General features: G+C 40.0%; 1 protein-coding gene across 1 annotated transcript; it reads left to right on the top strand.

Annotated features, from left to right (window-relative positions):
• Positions 1-1624: 1624 nt before the first annotated feature.
• Positions 1625-20351, top strand: kif4 (kinesin family member 4). Its single transcript, XM_047379988.1, has 31 exons — positions 1625-1842; positions 3534-3678; positions 3780-3894; positions 4095-4285; positions 4374-4463; positions 4564-4730; positions 6534-6628; positions 6845-6964; positions 7263-7438; positions 8874-8935; positions 9041-9173; positions 9420-9478; positions 10608-10713; positions 10913-11020; positions 11171-11329; positions 11449-11552; positions 11662-11806; positions 12615-12725; positions 12811-12894; positions 13000-13113; positions 13228-13383; positions 13500-13597; positions 13709-13838; positions 13935-14105; positions 14180-14299; positions 14388-14465; positions 15191-15292; positions 16907-17074; positions 18701-18826; positions 19316-19432; positions 19777-20351. The coding sequence occupies exons 2-31, from the start codon at positions 3556-3558 to the stop codon at positions 19984-19986; spliced, it is 3738 nt and encodes a 1245-aa protein (XP_047235944.1). The 5' UTR covers positions 1625-1842; positions 3534-3555; the 3' UTR covers positions 19987-20351.
• The last annotated feature ends 675 nt before the right edge of the window (positions 20352-21026 follow it).

Here is a 21026-nt window from a genome sequence, read left to right as displayed (position 1 = left end):
TCCATACACTGACTTGTGCTGATTTACAGATTACCCAGCTCTGTCTCTCTCTGCATAAACCTTGTCATCACTTTATCTAGACTCAGCTGTTTTTCCCTCTGGCTCCCAGTGTAGTGACCTTTCTTTTCCAGTCAGGACAGCGTGAACTCCTTTCATCAACCAGGATGTCATATCACTCACTCAGATTTCTTTCTGTCCCTCTTTTTTGTGTCTTTTTAATATCCTGAGCATTTCATCTTTTAAATGGGCATGTCGGACTGACAGTTACCAAGTCACATGGTGTCTTGTAAGCTTATCTTTGATGGTCGCTCCACTCGGCCTTAAACGATTGTCCTTATTTTGTCATTTTGTAGTAAAATAGCTGAGAGTTTGGATTGTTTTGCAGTATTTTTCATATTTAGTAGTGAAGAGAATGAAGATATCAGGGTTTCAGTGTAGTCTGTAAAAGTCTGTAAAAGTGTAAAATTAGATTTTATAATTTTCTAAGTATAAATAGGTATGCAAATAAAAAAGGGTAAAGAAAATGTTGAGTTCCTAGACTGTATTTCTTAGTTAATTTATTAACTAATTAATTAATTAGAAATGGAAATTCTGAAAAAGTAAGTGTTTCACACATTCTTTTATATTTCAATAATGCATTTACAATGAGCACACCCTTCTTTTCAACTCATTGATTTCTTGGCATTAAAATTTAGACAGAAAAAAAAGACTCAGACAAACATGCCTACACAGAAATCCATAAATTTAAAAACAACCATTTTATTGTTTTTTTCCCCTTGATCCTCTTAGATATGGGATTTAAATTGATAATATGCGTCTTAACTTGGGCGTGGTTTTGATGCCAAAGATATTTGCAAACAAATCCAATGTATCATTGATCACAGGCTGTGCTATAGAGAATTTTGTCCAGGTTTGAGAAGTCCAAGCATCGTACATTTTGTATACATAGAGCTGATCTTGATTTCTGCACTGTTACGTTTCCTACATTCCAGTTCCAAGCATGAAAACCAGGGGGACTTGTTGATTGGTATACTCAGTGTCCAGGCTAATACTAGGTAATAGCAACGCTTTTTTTTTTTTTAACTTTTAAACACTATAGCAACATGTTCACTACGGGAGGCTAAATTATGATGCTACAAAATATGAACATGTACAAATTGTCAAAAGCACAAAGAAACAGTTTCTACAGCAATTATTACAAAACTTGTTAGGTATGCAAAGCAGAAATATTGGATTTTTAGAATGAGGTTACAGAAAAACCCTTGACTTTCCCACTCTGAATTGAACTTCTTGGCATATTCATATTTTTTCCAGCTACAAACATTGAATTTTTGACCTTTAATAGAAAATAAACCGCATTAATGAAACCACATCTTTCAACCAATGAAGCAGTGTCAGTGGATTTGTTTGTTTTATTATATTATTTATTAATTTGTGTTATGGTGACTTATAAAAAGTTTTGAGAACCTCAGGTATAGTCTATTTACACAACGCGTGGGTTTGTTGTGGCACCATGGGTTGTCTATGGGTAACACTGCATTTTTCACCTTAGCCCTGTAGAGGTCAGTAGCGCAGTTCTCCACTGTTGGTTGTGCTTCTTGTTTTGAGTAGAAGAAGGGGCAGGAGGCGGAGCTGCGTGTTTGAAAGTGGCGGGCAGGAACAACTTTTCATAGATTTTGGTTTAAACGTACAACTAAAGGACTAAAGTCAATTTAGCTGTAATATTAAGTGTTTTTAAACAGTAAACGGCCTCATTATCGTGTCTTATGTGGCAGTTCTCCGCTGTCAAAGTGAGCTACCGAATGCAGTTTTCGTCCTAATCCTTAGTTGAAACTTGAAAAGGTACGTTAATGGTAACGTCTTGCTAATAACCGTAGCTAGCTGTTTTAACTTCAAGCTGACTGTAACGTATTATGTAGTTAGCAGTCCAAGGGACCCGGTGTGTCTGAGTGGATTAGTTGGCTTTGTCTTTTGTTTAACGAAGATGCGTTTAAATAAGGTTTCGTCTAAGGTGTTTCCCTGTTGCGCGTTGCATCTTATGGTTGTTGCTGCTAGCTACACTTGTCCTGGAATATTAAATCAGTGCGTTCACATTAATGCTAAGGAATTACTATAAATTTGTGATTTTCACCGCGGCATTGTCTCTCTCCACACCCCATTGTTAATCTGTGTGTACTGAGGATCGCTTTAAGTTTCGTCTTTACAGCTGGAGATGAATAGGACTCAGAGACAGCTTGCAGACGTTTACTGAAACAGATTTCTTTTTTATGAACCACTGATTAAGATAAAAAAAAAAATTGAATTCATACACAATCAGAGACTGTTTTTACCAACAACGACGGAAAAATCCTTTCCATTGGCAGAGCATTCAGAAAATGACATTTCCAAGTTTGAAAGCAATGGCCGAAGTCCATTATGGTTGCCTTGTTAAAAATGAGTTGATTTCCATATTATTATTTTAATCTCGAAGACGAAACATGGTTTTCAAACATTTTTGCGAAATGAAAACGTTTAGCTTGTTTCTTTTATTCAGCCCTCTTTATTCTGATGCCCTTAAATAAAAACCCAGTACAACATCTTGCCTTCAGAAGTAACCAGATTAAAGTTTGTGGTTGTGATGTGACAGAATGTGGAAAACTTCAAGGGAGTATAAATAATTTTGCACTCTAAATAGTTTGCCCACACAGTACACAACTTCAACATGTTGCTACATTTGATGGGGTAATAAAAGCCAATTGGCTGTTGTGCTATTGGCTGATCAAAGCTTTATTTTCATCTGTAAATGAAACTTTGGAAGTGTTTGAATTTTTCTTAACCACCTTTTTTAAAAGATGTTTCTAATGAAGCCAAACTTAGGGTGCTTGAACAACGCATTTTGTACGTTGGGGCTGAAAGGCTCTTCATCTTACTTAATTTGTTTGCACTTACCTTACAAATATTGATGCCAACATTTCTAGTACATTTTTTGACGTCATCAGTTTGAGAAATAGTTTTGTAATACCCTTCATCCTTTCTTCTGTGTTAATAGATCAGATTGTTTTTTGTTTAGTATATTAAGTGACTTTTTGCAACACACACACTCAGGAGGTGTGTGTGTTGTCAGTTTTTTAACTCCTTACTTTAACACTACTGATGTCCATATTAAATACTCTCTTTTTGGGGCCCACCTGAGAGATCCAAGTGAACAAAGCTCAGGAAGCTTTGCTAGTGTTTTCCTAGATTTGTGCAGCCTTATGTTAAAGCAGGAGAAGCTGAACTGATCTCACAGAACACACTATGGGTGTCAGCGCTGGATGAATAACCTTTGGATTCAATGTTAAGATTGTCCCCCTGAGCACATATAAATATTGAAAAGTAGGGTTAAAAGATGTTTGAGGATAAAAATATGGCTGAATTTTAAACACTTTCTTTTGGCTAAAATCTTTTGATAAATGTGTTAAATAATGTCTAAATGTACAGTAAAACATTATCTGTGGCCCTGTTTAAGTTAAATGCACGTTTTTCAGCTTTATTTTGTTTTATATTTCTTAAAGCTGTTGATTGGAATTTTGCGCCATGACAAATGAAGATGCTAAGGTGATCCCGGTGCGTGTTGCCTTGAGATGTCGCCCGTTGGTGCCCAAAGAAATCAACGAGGGATGTCAGTCCTGTCTCACTTTTGTTCCTAATGAGCCACAGGTAAGGTGTATTGTTCTGTTCAAACCCACATTAATCGGATTAGATTGGACTTTGCGTTGTATTCAGGACAGTATGTAAAAGCATGTTTGTATTTTTCTCAGGTGATTGTTGGCACAGAGAAAGCATTTACTTATGATTATGTGTTTGATCCCACTTCTGAACAAGAAGAAGTGTTCAGCACTGCTATCTCGCCTTTACTGAATGGAATTTTCAAAGGTAAATCTGCTCTGCAATGTACATTTTTGGCACACTTTGCTTGTCATTGACCAGGGTTTCCATCAGAGGGCCTGTTCACATTGTACTGTGTTCTTAGCTGCATGCAATTCCAGTTTTAGGAGCTTTTTTCAAGGGATGTTTGAGCAAACTTCTTATTATTTGAGTCATTTTACATCCTTGCCAAATGTTTCCCATGTTAGGTTACCATGCCACTGTTTTGGCATATGGACAGACAGGGTCAGGAAAAACCTACTCAATGGGAGGAACATACACATCAGCTCAGGAAAATGACCCTTCAGTTGGAGTTATTCCCAGGGTCATCAGGAGGATCTTTGAGGAGAAGGAGAAGAGAGCTGACTCTGAGTTCTGTCTGGCTGTATCTTATCTGGAGGTGGGCAGATACACACTGTTTCCTCTGCTGTCCTTTATTATTATGTTCAGTCTCGAGCATCTTCTAATTTTGGTCTTTTTTATTATAGATATATAACGAAGACATTTTAGATTTGCTGTCTTCTTCTAAAGATAAACCTGCCATTAGCATTCGGGAGGACCCTAAAGAAGGCATTAAGGTAAGTGTAGTTCAGTGAGACATCTCAGAAATGTTACAAAGATTTTAGTTTTGTTTTCTCTTTTTCATTTTTACCATTTAAAATAAATTTTTCCCCCCAGATTGTTGGGTTGACTGAGAGGCAGGTGGTTTCTGCCCCGGAGATGGTGGGTTGTCTGGAACTTGGGAACTCTGCGCGTACCGTGGGGTCCACAGCGATGAATGCAGCCTCTTCACGTTCCCATGCCATTTTCACGATCACTCTGGAGCAGCGCAGAGGATCCGACAAGTCAGATTCTTTCACTTTTCTTTTATACTTTCCATGCAGAGTTCCTCAGAGGAAGAGTGTGTTATCAATATGTTCTCATTACAGCGCTGAACTGGAACAACATCTGCATATACGGGTCCTTTAAGGACGCTGACTCTTGTCTTTCTTTTAAACTTTTACAAGGTTTAATGTTTAGCTTTTTTTTTTCATATTTTTAGTTATTCCATGCGTGTGTTTTTTTCTAGCTGTTTTTAAAATACTTTTTCTTTAATATTGGGTAATAGGCATGGCCAATATGAGATTCTCACAGTTCTGGGACCTTCAGTATAAATGACAATGTCTCACTGTATTGATACAGATATTGAAAACAAATGAAGAACACAATCTATTATCCTTGTTTTAAAAAAGAAATTATTCCTACTACTGCTTGTTTACTGAAGTTAGCAGTGGTTCTCAAACTAAGTTACCATCTATCTACTCAAGTACCACTTGAGTAAATTATAATTGTTTCAAGTACCAGAGTTTATAAAACTGGAGGACAAGAGGGCTTTTTCAGTTTGTTCATAAAAATAAAAAAAAAGGTAACAGAAAAGACAAAAAAAAAAAAAAAACTTTATTTGCTGGTATTGCATGATGATTTTAAAGACAAAGCTTTATTATATGCTGCATTTCTGCTTAGAATTTGGGATTTCCTTGATTGATCCTGACAAAAATGAGCAGAAAGGTCAGAATTCAGGTGGGAAAGTTTTCTCATTTATCCCAACTTCAAGATCAAATATGGCTGCCTTGGAAAATGAAGTGATTGCCACAGTAAAAAACAAACGACTTGTTATTTGAAAGTGCAGAATGCAAAGACATGAATTGGTGTTTGCTTGAATGGCTAGTAGCAGTTAGCCTGGTCACTGAATAAATAAATGATGACCCACTGGGTTTTTAACTTGCAACTGGAACCCAGCTGTGTTGGGTTTGATATAATTTCCCCAATTCCAAAGGTGGACTTCGGATTAAGTACCCATCAGCACTTGCTTCAGGTTCACTGTCATCTGCACAAAATATTTTTTATTTCCTTTGCAGATAATTAAATGCAAAGACTTCTTGTGTTTACCACTAAAAGCAGCACAATCCCCATGTTTTGAGCATATACTCTATCAACATTTTCTAGAAAATAAATGTAATAGTAATTTTCAGGTAAACTAATTATTTGGCAGAACATTAGACCTCTTAAGTTGAGTTTTTACCAGCTGGTTGATTAGTTGGCGGTGGCTGCTTAAGACAGTCAGCTTGTAACTTACTTGTAGTTTTACCATTACCCTAATAAGAGTGATGCACGGCACGCTTGCAGTTTAAACACAGTGAATGTTTTTTTTTTTTTTTTTTTTTACAAAAGAAGGAAAATTTTCCAGACTGCAGGGTCTCTTTTTGTTGTAAGCGAGGCAAATGCATAGTAGCTTTCTTTCAGGTGGCTGACCAGCAGTGCTCAGAAATGGTAGTATTGTGTTAATTTCTGCCCTAAACAGCCAGAGAAAACTTAAGTCATTCAGGCACCTTCTCTGGTGCTCATCTCAGTAAAACCATAGGAGCACAATGGCTGCTGGGTACCTTTCTGAGTTGAACAGGCATAACAAAGTCTGTATAACTAATAATGATAAAATTGTATTATAGCTGCACTTTAGGAAATTATGGGCATGGAACAGGAAGCTGTTTTTGTCCCTGTCCCTGAAATTGGTTCAGTGTATATTTGGAGACCCCCATTCTTTGATACACAATGCAGCTTTGCCTTCCCCTGTCTCCCAAGTAGATTAAATCTGCAAACCTTTGTTGCAGAGTGGATTCAGTTGTTTCAAAGCTGCACCTTGTGGATCTGGCTGGTTCAGAGAGACAAAAGAAAACCAAAGCTGAGGGAGACCGTTTAAAAGAAGGTAATCACAATCGTATGCTTAGTATTTGTATCTTCTAGTTAAATGCACACACACACACACAATGTTTTTTACGTGACCTTTTGTGCAGCTGTTCTGTTTAATGTAATAAAACATTTAAATGTAGGATATGATGTACAAAGTTCTGAGAGTTTTGTATTAAAACTGGCCTTTGTGAGAGAACTTGTCTTGTGATGCTGTTTGTTTTTTTATCCGCAGGAATCAGCATCAACCGTGGACTCTTGTGTCTGGGTAATGTGATCAGTGCTTTGGGCGATGAAAGCAAGAAAAACGCCTTTGTTCCTTACAGAGACTCCAAACTCACCCGTCTGCTTCAGGGTAGGCTTTGATTTAAATGTTCAAAGTCACGGTGGTCATTAGATCTGGCATAGAGGCTGTTTTTACTTTGAGCATCTTCGAACAAACATAATCCATTTTTATGAAGCTTGTATTCTAAAAGGTTTTCAGGCATCTTCTGCTTTATTACACCAAACTTATTTGCATGTAGCCAAGCTGACAGTTTAGAAAACAGAAAACATGTCCACAGATACAACGCTGCTGCTCAGTAAATTGATGCACTGTAATTGCTTTTTCAAAAAAAAAAAAAAAAAAAACTGTTTTGAATGCCTTTCCTCAGATTCTCTTGGAGGAAACAGTCACACTCTGATGATCGCGTGCGTCAGTCCTGCAGACTCTAACATGGAGGAAAGCATCAACACGCTGCGATACGCTGACAGAGCTCGCAAGATTAAAAACAAACCCATCGTTAATGTCGACCCCAGAGCCGCAGAAATGAACCGACTCAAACAGCAGGTATAAAAAACAATCAGTATCACAGTGAAAGCTGTATTAGCAGATCTACACGTTGTGTTTGAAGTGTCATTACTATTTACTCTCCTATTCATTAGAAATCTGTCTATCTGTCAGTATGCTTTTCTCTTGATCTATCTGCTAGGAATTCAAAATCAGCTTTATTGCCAAGTTTGTACATACAAACAAGGAATTTGACTCCGGTACACTTTGCTCTCTGGTTTTTGTTTTTTACATTAAAGAATATACATATATACAATATACACATATATAAATAAAAAGGTGCATTTGCAACATCTGTATGCTGTTGTTCTGTACTCTATTGAATGTTCATCAGAGAAACAGCCTGGGGGAAGAAATTGTCTCTGTGGCGGCTGGTTTTAGTAAACAGTGCTCTGTAGCGCCACCTGAAGGTAAAGCTCTGAACAGTTTATGTGCAGGGTGTGTGGGGTCTGCAGAGATTTTAGCAGCTCTTTTCCCTGACCCTTGACCTGTATAAGTCCTGGATGGAGGGAAGGTCAGCTTTGATTATTCTCTCTGCAGTCCTGATTATTCGTTGCAGTCTGGACCTGTCCTGTTTTGTGGATGAGCCAAACCACACTGAGATGGATGAAGACAGGACAGATTGAATGATGGCAGTGTAGAAGATGACCAACAGCTCCTGTGGAAGGTTGAACTTCTTGAGTTGCCTCAGGAAGTACAGTCTCTGCTGGGCCTTCTTTCGAACAGTGTCTATGTGCGAAGACCATCTCAGGTCCTCAGAGATGGTGGTTCCTAAGAACCTGAAGTGGTCCACGGCCGATACAGTGTTGGTGAGGGGGGTGTATGGGGGTGGTGTTCTCCGAAAGTCCACCACCATTTCCACAGTCTTGAGTGGGTTGAGTTCAAGGTAGTTCTGACAACACCAGTGTATCAGCCAATTCTGGGGTTTTCTATATTTTAATCTGATCCTGGAAGTAGAGAACAAGTGAAAGCATACAGAACCTTGACATAAAGCAAAGAATTAGGAGGATAAAATTTAGGGGTGCACCGATGGATTGATTGGCCGCCCGATTGATTGGCCCCGACTTCCATAATTTTGACTGATTGCCTGATACTTATATGTGAAACCGATCTTATCCACCAAACCTATTTACCTCTGGAAAGGTCTGAAAATCACCCACTGTGCCCTTTTGCTCTGCCATGAGAGAGGGCTGACCCGCCCACCAGGTCAAGTCTGCATGTGCGCGGCTGACTGTTGACTACACAAGATTGGATCATTAAAGGTGTGTGGCGACCTTATGACACCTGACAGTGTCAGTTATAAAGGAAATTGGTATCGGACCAAAATCGGAATCAGGTCAGGCTTTTTAAAGGTCGGTGATCGGCCAGAAAACTGCAATCGGAGCACCCCTAATTAAATTGCATGTTTTTTTGTTTTCTTTTCATGTTTGCACAGGTTCAAGAGCTGCAGGTGATGCTTCTGCACGCTCGAGGAGGAGTAGCTCCTATGCTGTCTGGGTAAGAAGGGGGGTTAAACTGGGATCCTGCGGAGTCCTGAGTGGATGGTAAATAAATCCAGTCAGAATACATGCAACCTGTAGGGCATATCCCTTGTTTTTACAGGACTAGTTCAGCTGAGGATGTGGGCAAACTGTTGGAAAAGAACCGCTCTCTGCAAGACGAAAACAGCAAGCTGTGCAGAGAGCTGAGCGAGGCAACGGGACAGACGGCCCTCATGTTTGAGAAGATCATTATGGTAAGTCAGACCAAAGCAGCATTCACTAATTGTCTTTCTAATGTCGTCGTTGAAAGAAAAGATATTTCTGCAGTTAAAAATGGATCATCGGAGAACATTGGAGGAAAGGGAAAAAAAGAACTTATAGAAAAAGCACATTGGTTATTAAACTGTAACTGTGGGGCTTTTTGCATTAGTGCTTTTTCTGACTTGTTACTCTGCTGCATTCTCATCTATAGTGCTGACCGTTTTTTGTTTCATTTTCAGACAGAACAAGCAAATGAGAAACTGCAAAGCAAACTGGAGCAACTTCAGCACCATGCAGCGTAAGTTCTCTAAATGCATGAAAGCTTTTCAGCTTTGGGAGTCTCCAAAAGCTTTAAGCAGGGTTTCTACAGACTCTGCAGTAGTCTGGACCTTGATTTCTATATTTTCCAGGTCTGGATAAATATGGGAAAAAAACCCATTGACAAAAACATTAATATAACTTTATAAAAAACAAGTTGCAACAAGTCTAACTAGTTTGCTTCCTTTAGCTGGTTTTATGCAAAAATATGCATGTAGGAGTGTTGTATTAATCTATCAATATTTCATTGTGTCAGTACATAAGTCTGTCTATCAACCCACCAATTCATCCATGTATGCAGGCATAAATCAACCCATCTTTCTTAAAGCGCTTTCATATCGGATATGATATATTTATGCTTGTTTCCTCAGATCTTTCGCTGCGTTTTTACATGTGTGATGTCGCAAACTTTGGTTTGCCTAAAAACCTGCATCTCAGTTCCACAGTGGGAAAGAAAATGTACTGTCTAGTGGACAAAAGGGAGGAGGCGATGGATGATTTACAGCAATACCTTACTCTGCTTCCAACGACAGCAAGACGCCATGATTTCTTCCTCTGCATTGTCTGTATCTGTACTGCTGCATCCGTCTCATGTACACAGAACTGGATAGCTCGCTGTGTTGCCTGCTGCTCATACTGGCCAGCTTTTTGTTACAACGCCCATGCAAGTACCTGTTGTAACTGCTGAACATAGTCCTGGCAGTTTGTTGGGTTTTCAGAAGTGCGTTGCAGATGTGTATCAAACCAAATGAAAGTCCCCCGGACCACCTGCATCATCCAGGCGTGAAAACACCATAACTGACGGAAAACCCTCAACATTTGAGTTTGGAAAAAATCTTGTTTTTAGTTTCCAACTGGCTGATCTGTCGTAAGATTGTCCGATCCGGTCTCCAGGCGATTTCTCGGTGCTTCTCTAGTAAACAGCTCATCATGGAGCTGAGCCAGGATAAGCTAATTCAATCCCCTAAACTAAGCATCATATTTTAAGTGTTGTGTGAAAGCCTTAACTGATAACTTTACCTTTTAAATGATCTTTAGTCGACTTTGTTTTTTCTTCTTCTAATTAATCTGAACACAAAGGTTTTAGGCGATATTTTTATTTCTTTCAGATGTACGATCGATCTTCAGAAAGTGATGCAGACACTGGAGGACCAAGAGTTAAAGGAGAACGTGGAGGTGATGAAGAACCTACAAGAAGTCATCTTGGAGCTCAAGGTACATGAATCAGGTTACATTCTACTGCAACTTTGACATTTTATTGGATGTTGCGGTTGACATTTAAGGGGAAATATTGTCCTCTGAATCTAAAGAACAATGTGATCGGAAGTGCTTGCAGCACCACTGTATTAACGTTATTTGTCTTGGCTGACATTGCAGATGTTTATAATGCCTTTTTTGTTCTTTGCTTTGTAAGAATGAGAGCGCCGGTATCTCTGCCTCCATCGACGCCATGTCTGCGAAAGAGGAAGTATTTGAGGCAGCAATGAGTGGCAGTAAAAATCCACCTGAGCAGTCCTCATCAGTACGACTTCCGATTTCTCCTCTGAGCTCTGTGTAGTTTTAAAGCTTTAGATTGTTTTATGTGAAAGGAAAAAATAGTATTTAAACTGTACATTAATTCAAACATTTCCAAACATGATCAGATTTCTAACAGTTTTCCACTTCCACAAAGGATTCTCCAGAGGCTTTTACAGCCAATCATGCTCTGAGGCAAGCCCAGCTTTCCAAAGAGCTCATAGAGCTGAACAAGGTGTTGAGTTTGAAGGAAGCTTTTGTGAGGAAAATGTGCGAGAACGACAGCCAGCTGGAGCCCATGCAGTCAGAGCACCAGGTAAGGTGACAAGACAGAGCAATTCATTTGTATTTGTTAACTAATGAAGGCCACTGTTTCTTTTGACCTGATCTTGAAATGTACAGATCATTTATTCAGCTCAATCTGTTGTCCTCCAGAAAAATGTCCAAACACTGCAGGCGGCAGTGGATTCTCTGCAAACGGAGAAAGAAGAACTGGTTTTAGCTCTTCAATCAGCGAAGAAAGACACCAACCAGGCCAAGTCCGACCACTTTATTTTTCCTGTTGCAACGATCTGATTAAAGACAGTGTGAGATCCCGTGATGTTTCAAGCCCTCCATTTACTTCTGACATCTGTACACTTCTTTCAGGCTCAGTGAGCAGCGGAGGAAGAGACTACAGGAACTCGAAGCTCAGCTTGTAGAAATGAAGAAGAAACTTCTTGATCAGTCGAAACTGTTGAAACTCAAGGAGTCCTCTGTTCAGAAAGTCGGCAAGCTTATGCAGGAGATACAGGTAACCAGTCTTTTTTTTTAGCCTTTTAACCAGAGTTTTTATAAAGGAAAACATTCAACTTTCTGATAGCTCCCAAATAAAATCCAAATCAGCCAATTGTCTTCACAAGTCCCCTGTTATTAGTCCATTTGTGCAAATAAATCCAGCGGTTCTGAGAAGGCCAGAGAGGTTTATTAGAGAACAAGCAGCATCATGATGACCAAGGAACACAGCAGACTGGTCATGGAGGAAGTTGTGGAGACGTCTAAAGCAGGGTTGGGTTATGAGTTTTAGACAGTTCAGTCAAATCATCTGAAAATGGAACGGGTATAGCATGCAAACATACCAAGACTACCCAAACGGACCAGGAAAGTAGAGCATAGAAGAAATCTAGACGAGCCTCAGAGAGCTGAACATGCCACCCCCCACGGTCATGCTGCGTTTCTTCAGCAGGGAAAGAGAAGCTGGTTAGAGTTCATGAGAAGATGGATGGAGCTATCTAGGATGCAATCCCGGAAGAAAACTTGTTTTAAGCTGAATTTTATACGTCAACGAAGTAGTTAGTAGTTTTTAAGTGTGAGGGATTATGCTGCTGCGATAAAAGATGAAGTAATTTTGAAGCTTTTTGCACATCTTTACCAGGTGTCCAATAAATGTGCTGCACATATGTCACAATGAACAAAGGAGCAGTTGGTTTATAGCAGCTGTCAGTGTGAAACCCTTGTTGCCGTGCCATTTGTGTGTAGGGAGGCGGTATAAATATTACTGATAGTACTCTACGTAAAAATCAGTGGTTCACTAATTGAAATGACCACATGGTCTCTTCTAGGCTATGAAGACGCAGCGAACGCAGCTAATGAAGCAGATGAGGGAGGATGCTGACAAATACAGACAGTGGAAGAACAAGAAGGACAGGGAGGTCCTGCAGCTGAAGGAAAAGGTCTGTAAAAGATTTAATTCATTTTGAAAAGCTGAACAGAAGAACTCATTCTCGCAATGTTTTGTTTTTTAATCCTGTGTTACAGGACCGCAAACGGCAGTATGAGTTGCTTAAACTGGAGAGAGACTTCCAGAAACAAGCCAATGTCCTGCGGCGCAAAACTGAAGAGGTGAACTTTTTATTTTTATTTTGTTTGTGGCGTTTGGTGTATGGGAGCGTTTCTGGTTCAAGAGCAGCTTCATAGCATATTGATCTGTTTGACGTTTCATTACAGGCAGCAGCTGCTAACAAAAGACTCAAAGATGCCCTGCAGAAGAGAAGTGAAGCTACAGAGAAGCGCAATAATGCCCAGAGCAGAGGCATGGAGGGCGCTGCTGCACGGGTTAAGGTAGTAAAACACATTTTTGTTTCACCCATTTCTGAATGTAAACGTAACGCCAAACCTTTTCTGCACTTACGAAAAAGCTGTACTGTCATCTTTACCTTGTATACTTTGTGCCAGACGTGGCTGCTCAATGAGATGGAGGTGATGGTGAGCACAGAGGAGGCCCGCCGCCACCTCAGTGATCTGTTGGACGACAGGAAGGTGCTGGCTCAGGAGATCAACAACCTCAAACAACAGATAGAAGCTGGAGAAAGACCTGCTCCTAAAATCAGAGTAGGTTGAGAAATGTGTCCTGGAGTGGCTCGAAGTGTAAAAGAATAAACAGAAAGTGAAAATCCAGCGTATAGAACAGGAAACAGCTTGAGGTCTTAGTTTGTGTTTTTGTGCAGCGTCGGACGCTGATCATTTCTGAGCTGGAGAGCCAGGGGGTGCTGGACACCCCTCTGTCCAAACAGGTGGAGAACCTGCAGACAGAAATGGGCCTCAGGTGAGAAACTATTTTGATATATTAGCAGTAAAGATTTTTTAAACATTGACTTTCCCTCATTGCTGCGCAGCAGATGTTATGAGAAGCACTAAATGGTTTGTGTCCTCACAGAAACGCCCAGATAGCCGACCTGCAGCAGAAAGTACTCGTTGCTGACGGCGAGGGACGTTTGAAACAACGAATCGACAGCCTCACGAGCATAGTGGATGCCAAGAGTGCAGTACGGGTTCTAATGGCTGAGGTAAAAACGACAAACAAAAGCCAGTAAACCTAAATGCGTTTCACACATTGTGTTTACTGACAACTTTTTCCTTCTTGTGTTTTATTTCATTTCCAGTTGGTATCGGCTAAAACTGCCTGCTCCAAGCTGGAGAGTGAGCTGAAACAGGAGAAAGGAAACGCCCAAGATTTAAGGAAGATGATGGCTGACGAGAGGAACGTGATGTCAACCATGGACATGGAGCACCAGCAGCAGCTGGTGGAGCTGGAGCAGCGGCACCAAGAGAAGGTGACATGTCTGTTGAAGAATATGCTTTTGTTTCCCAGCTCTGTTCACTGAACCTTTTATTTGTTTCTCTGCAGGTTCTTTACCTCCTTAACCAGCTGCAGAACAAACCTTTAGGTGAGGAATCAGAAGAAACGGAGCAGAATAAGGGGACGAGCTCAAAAGAGAGAGAGCTTCTCCAGCGCCTCAAAGTCCAGGTTTGTCTTGTGTTTATTCAACATTTAATGCCTTTTTTTTGTACAAAATCTTTGCATATCTCATCTTAAGTTCTTATTGTCGTTTTAGGAGGAAGAGCTTGAAAAACTCCGGGCGTTAAGTGAACAGAACCAGAAACTGGTGGAGCAGAATGAGCAATACGGACAGGTAATATCCCTGACCTCCTTTAGTGTGTAGGGTAGATTGATGCTACATTCGCTTATTTTATTATCATAATGGATTAATAACAAATGGACTCAAGATTGCTCACGGTAAAATGAATGAAAATGGATTCAAGGCGTGAATTATTTCCTTCCATTGACCAATTTCTTTTACACATTAAAAAGACTGATTTCTGTATATTCATCCTGACTATGATTTATCAATCAACCAGAGATACAGTCATGTCGCTAAGATTGAGCTAATAATAGAATATATGTTTAAATGACTGTGAGAGGCCATCTGCGTGGATTAGAAACCCTTCTGGTGAAATCGTGCAATGTTAGAGAAGACATTTCAATAATGACGTAAGAGAAGAAGAGCTTAGAAGCTCATGAGGGTTCACATCTTTCTGGATCCACTGCAAGATGTTTATATGTTTATAGTTTTGCATTACATGTAAAAGATGTCTACCGCTTCAGTGATGCAGTTGTGTTATGTGTCTGAAGCCAAAGATCCAGCATTGGTACTTCACAAATCAGGGAATAAATTCTATAGTAAAATAATAAAATATAAGCTTGCTTTATTACTTTTAGAGCTCAGTTTGTTCCCTGAAGTGGAATGGATTTTGTAAGTGTGACAGGCAGATAGCCGAAAGAGGATGAAATGCCACAGGCAGCATTTGCTATCCCATAATCACAAAGTAATAACAAATCTGTCTTTTTCACCTTTAGAAACTCTCTTTGCTCCAACTGGCAAGTGAGAAGAAAGTTCTGCTGCCAGCAATCAATAATGAAATGAGCCAAGAGGATTCATTCGAGTATGTTCCTCCAAAAGTAAGTTTCTGCAGAGTTCTTGTTCATTTTAGAGTTCACCAGACTGCTTGAGTGTAGAAACATCCAAGCCTGTTATTTAGGATGTTTTACCTCATTACTGCAGTTGTTGTAGTCTGGGTCAATGTTTTAGACCTAGAACATGTACACTGCTCAAAACAATTAAAGGAAGATGTTTTGACCAGAGTATAATATGATGCGAGGGGGTTGATCAGTGTCAGCTGTTTTGTTGTTAATGAAATTAACAACAAGTGCAACAGTGAGACGAACCCAAAAACAACACTGGTTCTGCAGGTGAAGGCCACAGGCATTTATTCCCTCCTTGTCTTTTTTAACTTCTCTACAGTAGTTTTGCATTTGACCAGGGTCAGTGTCAATTACTGATACCATGAGGTGATACCTGGACCCAGACAGTCCAACTCCACCAGGATGGCACATCAATACATGCCATTGGCCGAAGGTTTGCTGTGTCTCCCAGCACAGTCTCAAGGGCATGGAGGAGATTCCAGGAGACAGGCAGTTACTCTAGGACAGCTGGATTGGGCCATTAGAGGTCCGTAACCCATCAGCAGGGCCAGTATCTGCTTCTTTGTGCAAGGAGGTACAGGATGAGTACTGCCAGAGCCTTCTAAAGTGACCTCCAAGGGGCCACTGGCGTGAATGTCTCTGACCAAACCATTAGAAACAGGTTTCATGAGGGTGGCCTTATGGCCCTATGTCCTCTAGTGGGTCCTGCGTTCACTGCCCGGCACCATTAAGCTCGACCAGCATTTGCCAAAGAACACCAGGTGCCAGGTTTAGCAATGGTGCCCTGTTCTTTTCACATATGAAAGCAGGTTCACTCTGAGCTCATGTGACAGAAGTGAACGGGTCTGGAGAAGCTGCCTGCAACGTTGTTCAGCCTGATCGGTTTGGTGGTTGGTCAGTGGTGGTGTGGGGAGACATATCCATGGAGGGACACACATACCTGTAAAAGATAAACAATGGCACCCTTGCTGCCAATAGGTATCGGGATGAAATCCTTAGACCTATTGTTAGACCCTTTGCTGGTGCAGTGGGTCCTGGGTTCCTCCTGGTGCATGATAATGTGGCAAGAGTATGCAGGTACGCTCCCGTGACCTAAGTCTAATAGAACGTCTCTGGGACATCATGTCTGGGTCCATCCAACGCCACCAGGTTGCACCTCAGACTGTCTAGGAGCCCAGCCCTGGTCAGGATCTGGGAGGAGATACCCCAGGGCACCATCCGTCATCTCATAGGGAGCGTGTCCCGACATTGTTAGGCATAAAAACTACTGAGTACTATATAGTTGCTACAATGACATTTCAGTGAATTTTCCCTCTGTGGGCTGATCATCTTCATCAAATGATGTGGCCTCCTTTTATTCCTGACACATTACCCATTCCATATCAGTACGGGTATCCAGCATGATCTTTTTTCCAATTGAGATCTGGTGTGTTTTGCTTTAATATTTTAAACAGTGTGGTTACATAGAGGTTGAAGATGAACCATTTATTATTTATCATGACTGAACGTTGGAAGCCAGGTGTCTTGTCTAGGGGTATCTTGTTGGATCACAATATGACTCTTTTCTTTGTGTTCTTAAAAAAAAAAAAGCCCAAACCGAGGAGGCCCACCACTGCTAAAGCAGCTCTGAATACAACCATCAACGTAACAGAGCTGCTGTCACCCAGTGAGGACGAGAACGAGGAGGAAGTGGAAGAGTGGCGTCCTGAGAAAGTTGAGAAGGGACGGAGAGCCTTCAGAAAACCCAAATTAACTGGGGTAAGACTGACCTGATGTCCTGGGTCCATTTAGAATCCAAATTTGGGACGAACTTCATGATAGGGGGGGGAATACAAAATGAAAATGAAAACTCTTTGCTCATTATTTAATTGTAATATTTGGCTTATCAATGACTTATAATTACTTTTTCAGTTACCGTTAGACACATTTATTCTAAAATGAAAACTTCTTTTCGTGGCCTTTAGGTTGTTGTACAAAGGGGTTTAAAACCAAACCTAAGGTTCTTGAAATGGGTTTGCTTTAGAACCTGAAGCTGTAGGAAATGAACATATTACTGATCATAAACTGGGATCTAGAATCTGTATTTAATTCATTATGATCCAGTCTAGATTCATCTAAGTGTTAGATCTTACCCAACCAGATGCCAAACAATGTGAAAAGGCCTTTTCCTTATTGCTGAATCAGAAGCCAGCTGTTATATAATGAAATGTGAGCTAATAGTGATCATAGATAAAAACCAAATTAGGCAAATGTTTTAGGCTGGTATGTCTGGAATGTCATAAAATGCCAGAAGAAAATCTGTAAATTTGAGTCTGGAGAATTATAGTATTATTAAAATGGAAATATGGCAGGAACCCTGCACTGATAAATGCATCAACTACCTGATAATAAAGTTTTAGAGCATTACTTTTAGCAGTGTCCTGCTCAGTAACAACTCTTTGACATAACCAAGGAGAGAAACTATCAGGGATGATCGTCAGTGTTTCTGCAAGGTCGGAAAAAGGAATAAAATATTAACATATATTGTTTTATTTATTGATTCTTTTAGAATAGCACTGGTTGCATTCATTCATTTGTTTGTTATAGTTCTGGCAGAGGAACTTCAAGGTCCAAACATTCACCCTTCCCTGGAAACCTTCAGCAGAAATCTGCTCCTGGCTTTTTGCAGCTTGTTTAGAGTGTCTCTTGTTATCTGACTTTACCTAATTAGTAAGTGTATTGGTTAGTAAGTTAGCATAGTTATTTTTATAATTTATTTAGATCCTAAATTTAAGCCCTGAAGGTCTCCAAAAGCCCAAAAAAACACTAATCTTCAATTGAACTAATTGGATCAGAGAGGAGCAGTAAACTGAGAAGGACTGTTCATCGATTTCCAGACTTCCAAAAACTGGACTGCACAGCAAACTCACTCCAAGGCATCCTGATCCTCATTCAGTCAATCATCATGTTTATTTTGGTTTATTATTATATCGCCTTAATCTATAAAGATATTTCTTTGAGACTGGATTTTGAATAGACATGCAGGACGACAGTATATTAAAACAGACTATAGTCAGGACAGTTCATACAGAGAATGCTGAAAAGTACAAGTGAAAATAAATTGAAGTTCTATCATGCGAGAAATATATTCAGTTTGTTGCATGAGGTCTGACACAGATAATGGCGACAAAGTGCAGATAGTAGTTGAAGCAGAAACATAAGGATTAATTGCAGCTGATATCATCATCATGCAGCCTTAATCTGTCCACTGTTTTGACAGGGGGAAAGGGACCATCAACGCTCATTTAGCATTACTTTGAGTAAATCCATTCAGTGGTTACCTGGAGTAAGCTCTGAATCAGAACAGCACTGAATCATGGTGCTAAGTCGTGTCTCCTTGTTCAGTGTGCATGCAAAGGTCGCTGCAGCAACAAGCAGTGCAGGTGTCGCAAAGGGAAGATGACGTGTGGAGAGAACTGCCAGTGCGATCACGAGAGGTGTCGAAACCTGGACAACCAGGTGACCGCTGAGGTGAGATTCTGTGTGCGCTTCAGACTTTCAAGGTAGCTTACATGTTGGACCCTGAGCAAAACTAAACATTATGGTAATGTCTTTGTTTTTGTTGGGCTCACATTGTTGCACACAGACAGAAGGGGTTTGACTTTTTGTTATTACATTGTTGCATATTAAACAGGAAGTGTGATATGTTAACTGTTTCTAATCTTCTGATAATGAAGTGATGAAGCTGTCTCTGCACACATGATTGTTAGTTATACAGTTCCATCGCTTTGACTATGGACTATGGATGCTTTTGCAAAGCACTGGAAATGTTACCTTTTCTGATGAACAAAGTATTCTGTCAGAGCTGCTGCAACAGGCTCCCAATGTTATAGGGCTCTTTTTTTGTCTGTATCTTTATAACTGGACAGTTTCATTCTGACCAGCTCACTTTGTTGAAGATTTGGTGCAATGACGAACGATAACCTCTGATCTCAGTTTGGAACGGTCCACTTGTTTCAGGATACTAGCATTGCAGACAGCATAGCCAGAGACTCCGCATCTCTGCAGGACCCGTCCTGTGACAGCCCTGAAAACAGCACCTTCTTCAAGCCTCCATCTTGCACCCCCACAAAGAAGGTACGCCTCCTGAAGACCAAGCGGCATGATGGATCTCTGGCACACGTGCAGCAGATACACTGCCACTTGCATAGCATTTCTGCTTCTCTCTGTCACAGACCAACACCAAGTGGTGTATAGAAGTGAACACTTCTCTGAAATAGCCTAACCCTTCTTTAGATGTCTCCACAACTTCCTCCCTGACCTTACTGCTGTGTTCTTGGGTCTTAATAATGCTGTTTGTCCATTAATGTTCTCTAACGAACCTCTGAGACCTTTATAGAACAGTTGGTTTATATAATAAGGACACAGTGTAATACCTGTTACCAATAATAAGTAAAATTATGTTAACATGCTTTTTGCAGGTGCTGAAGGAAATTGGGGACATGGGCCACAGCACTGCAGAGCTAAAGCTGGTAAGGAAACCTGTCTTGACAGAGGAGGACGAGGGCCAGGAGGACGATAACGAGGAGGACAGAACAACTATCAGCTTCCTCAAGAAGAAGAAGCGGCTCCTGACCAGCTTTCAGAACAGCTTCTTCTCAGGCTGCACTCCTATTAGAGAGGAATCCTAATCCGGCCAATGTCTGGGATTGTTTTTTTTTTGTTTTTTTTTGTCAGTGTTTGTCTTTGTGAGAGTTTTGGTTGTCTTTTTAATGTGACTAGTTTGTTGTGTAATGTAACGTGGAGGTAGCTGTAGATTTAAATTCGTATGTGTTCCTAGTGAGTTACTAATGAACTTTGAAGAACTTCTAAACATCTGGGATCCACAGAGATGACCAAGAACGCCTGTACAGAACTTTTGTCATAATTTCCTTCACTACTATTAAAAATCAGCTGAGACACACGCACTGTCTCGGTTAGCGGTCTTTAAACTGTATGTGGTTTTATCATCAGAGCTAAATAAAGTCTAAAAATCACATCTAGATTTGAACAATAACTAACGTTCCCTTTTTTTTTTTGGTCTAAATATATTTAATATCCAAGCATTGATGCAGAATATTTATTTTCATCCAACTAACATTGAACTAACATCCGACTAACATTTCATTTAGGTCCATTTTCTTTGGAGTTTAGGGAGAGTTAAGTAGTTCAATTTTTTTAAAATCAACATTTCTTGTATATGAAACTGTTACTGTACATTTTAAGTAAACACATTATCCCACATCAAAAAAAATTAACAATTAAAATAAAATCCAAGTAAAATGTCCCTTGACATATTTTTAAATTCTCCTTTTTTCTGTTCTTGGGTAAATTTATGCATCAGTCAGCTGATATCTGTCACTAATGGCTTAGCTTTTAATACAGTTTAATAGCAGCTTTGTCGAACGTTGTGTCATGTTCTTCAAGAGGCTTTATGTTTTAGTTGATGAAAGCCTGAACTTTCCTTTGAGTCCATCTCTTCGGACGACTTGCAGCTCATGATCGGTATTACTTGAATCCCCTTTAATCATCATCTATCTGTGGGATAGCATTTTTAATCTCGAATAAAGTTGTAATGTCTGCAAACAGGCTCAGTCTTTGAATATGTACTGAAGTTTAAAGGATCGGATTCTTATGACCTCCCATATAACTAACATTGTGGTTTCTTCTCTCATAATTGATTGTAAATTAA

Source organism: Girardinichthys multiradiatus, chromosome 11, assembly GCF_021462225.1.
Source record: "Girardinichthys multiradiatus isolate DD_20200921_A chromosome 11, DD_fGirMul_XY1, whole genome shotgun sequence".
Taxonomy (NCBI): Eukaryota; Metazoa; Chordata; class Actinopteri; order Cyprinodontiformes; family Goodeidae; genus Girardinichthys; species Girardinichthys multiradiatus.
This window is presented reverse-complemented; position numbering and strand designations above follow the sequence as displayed.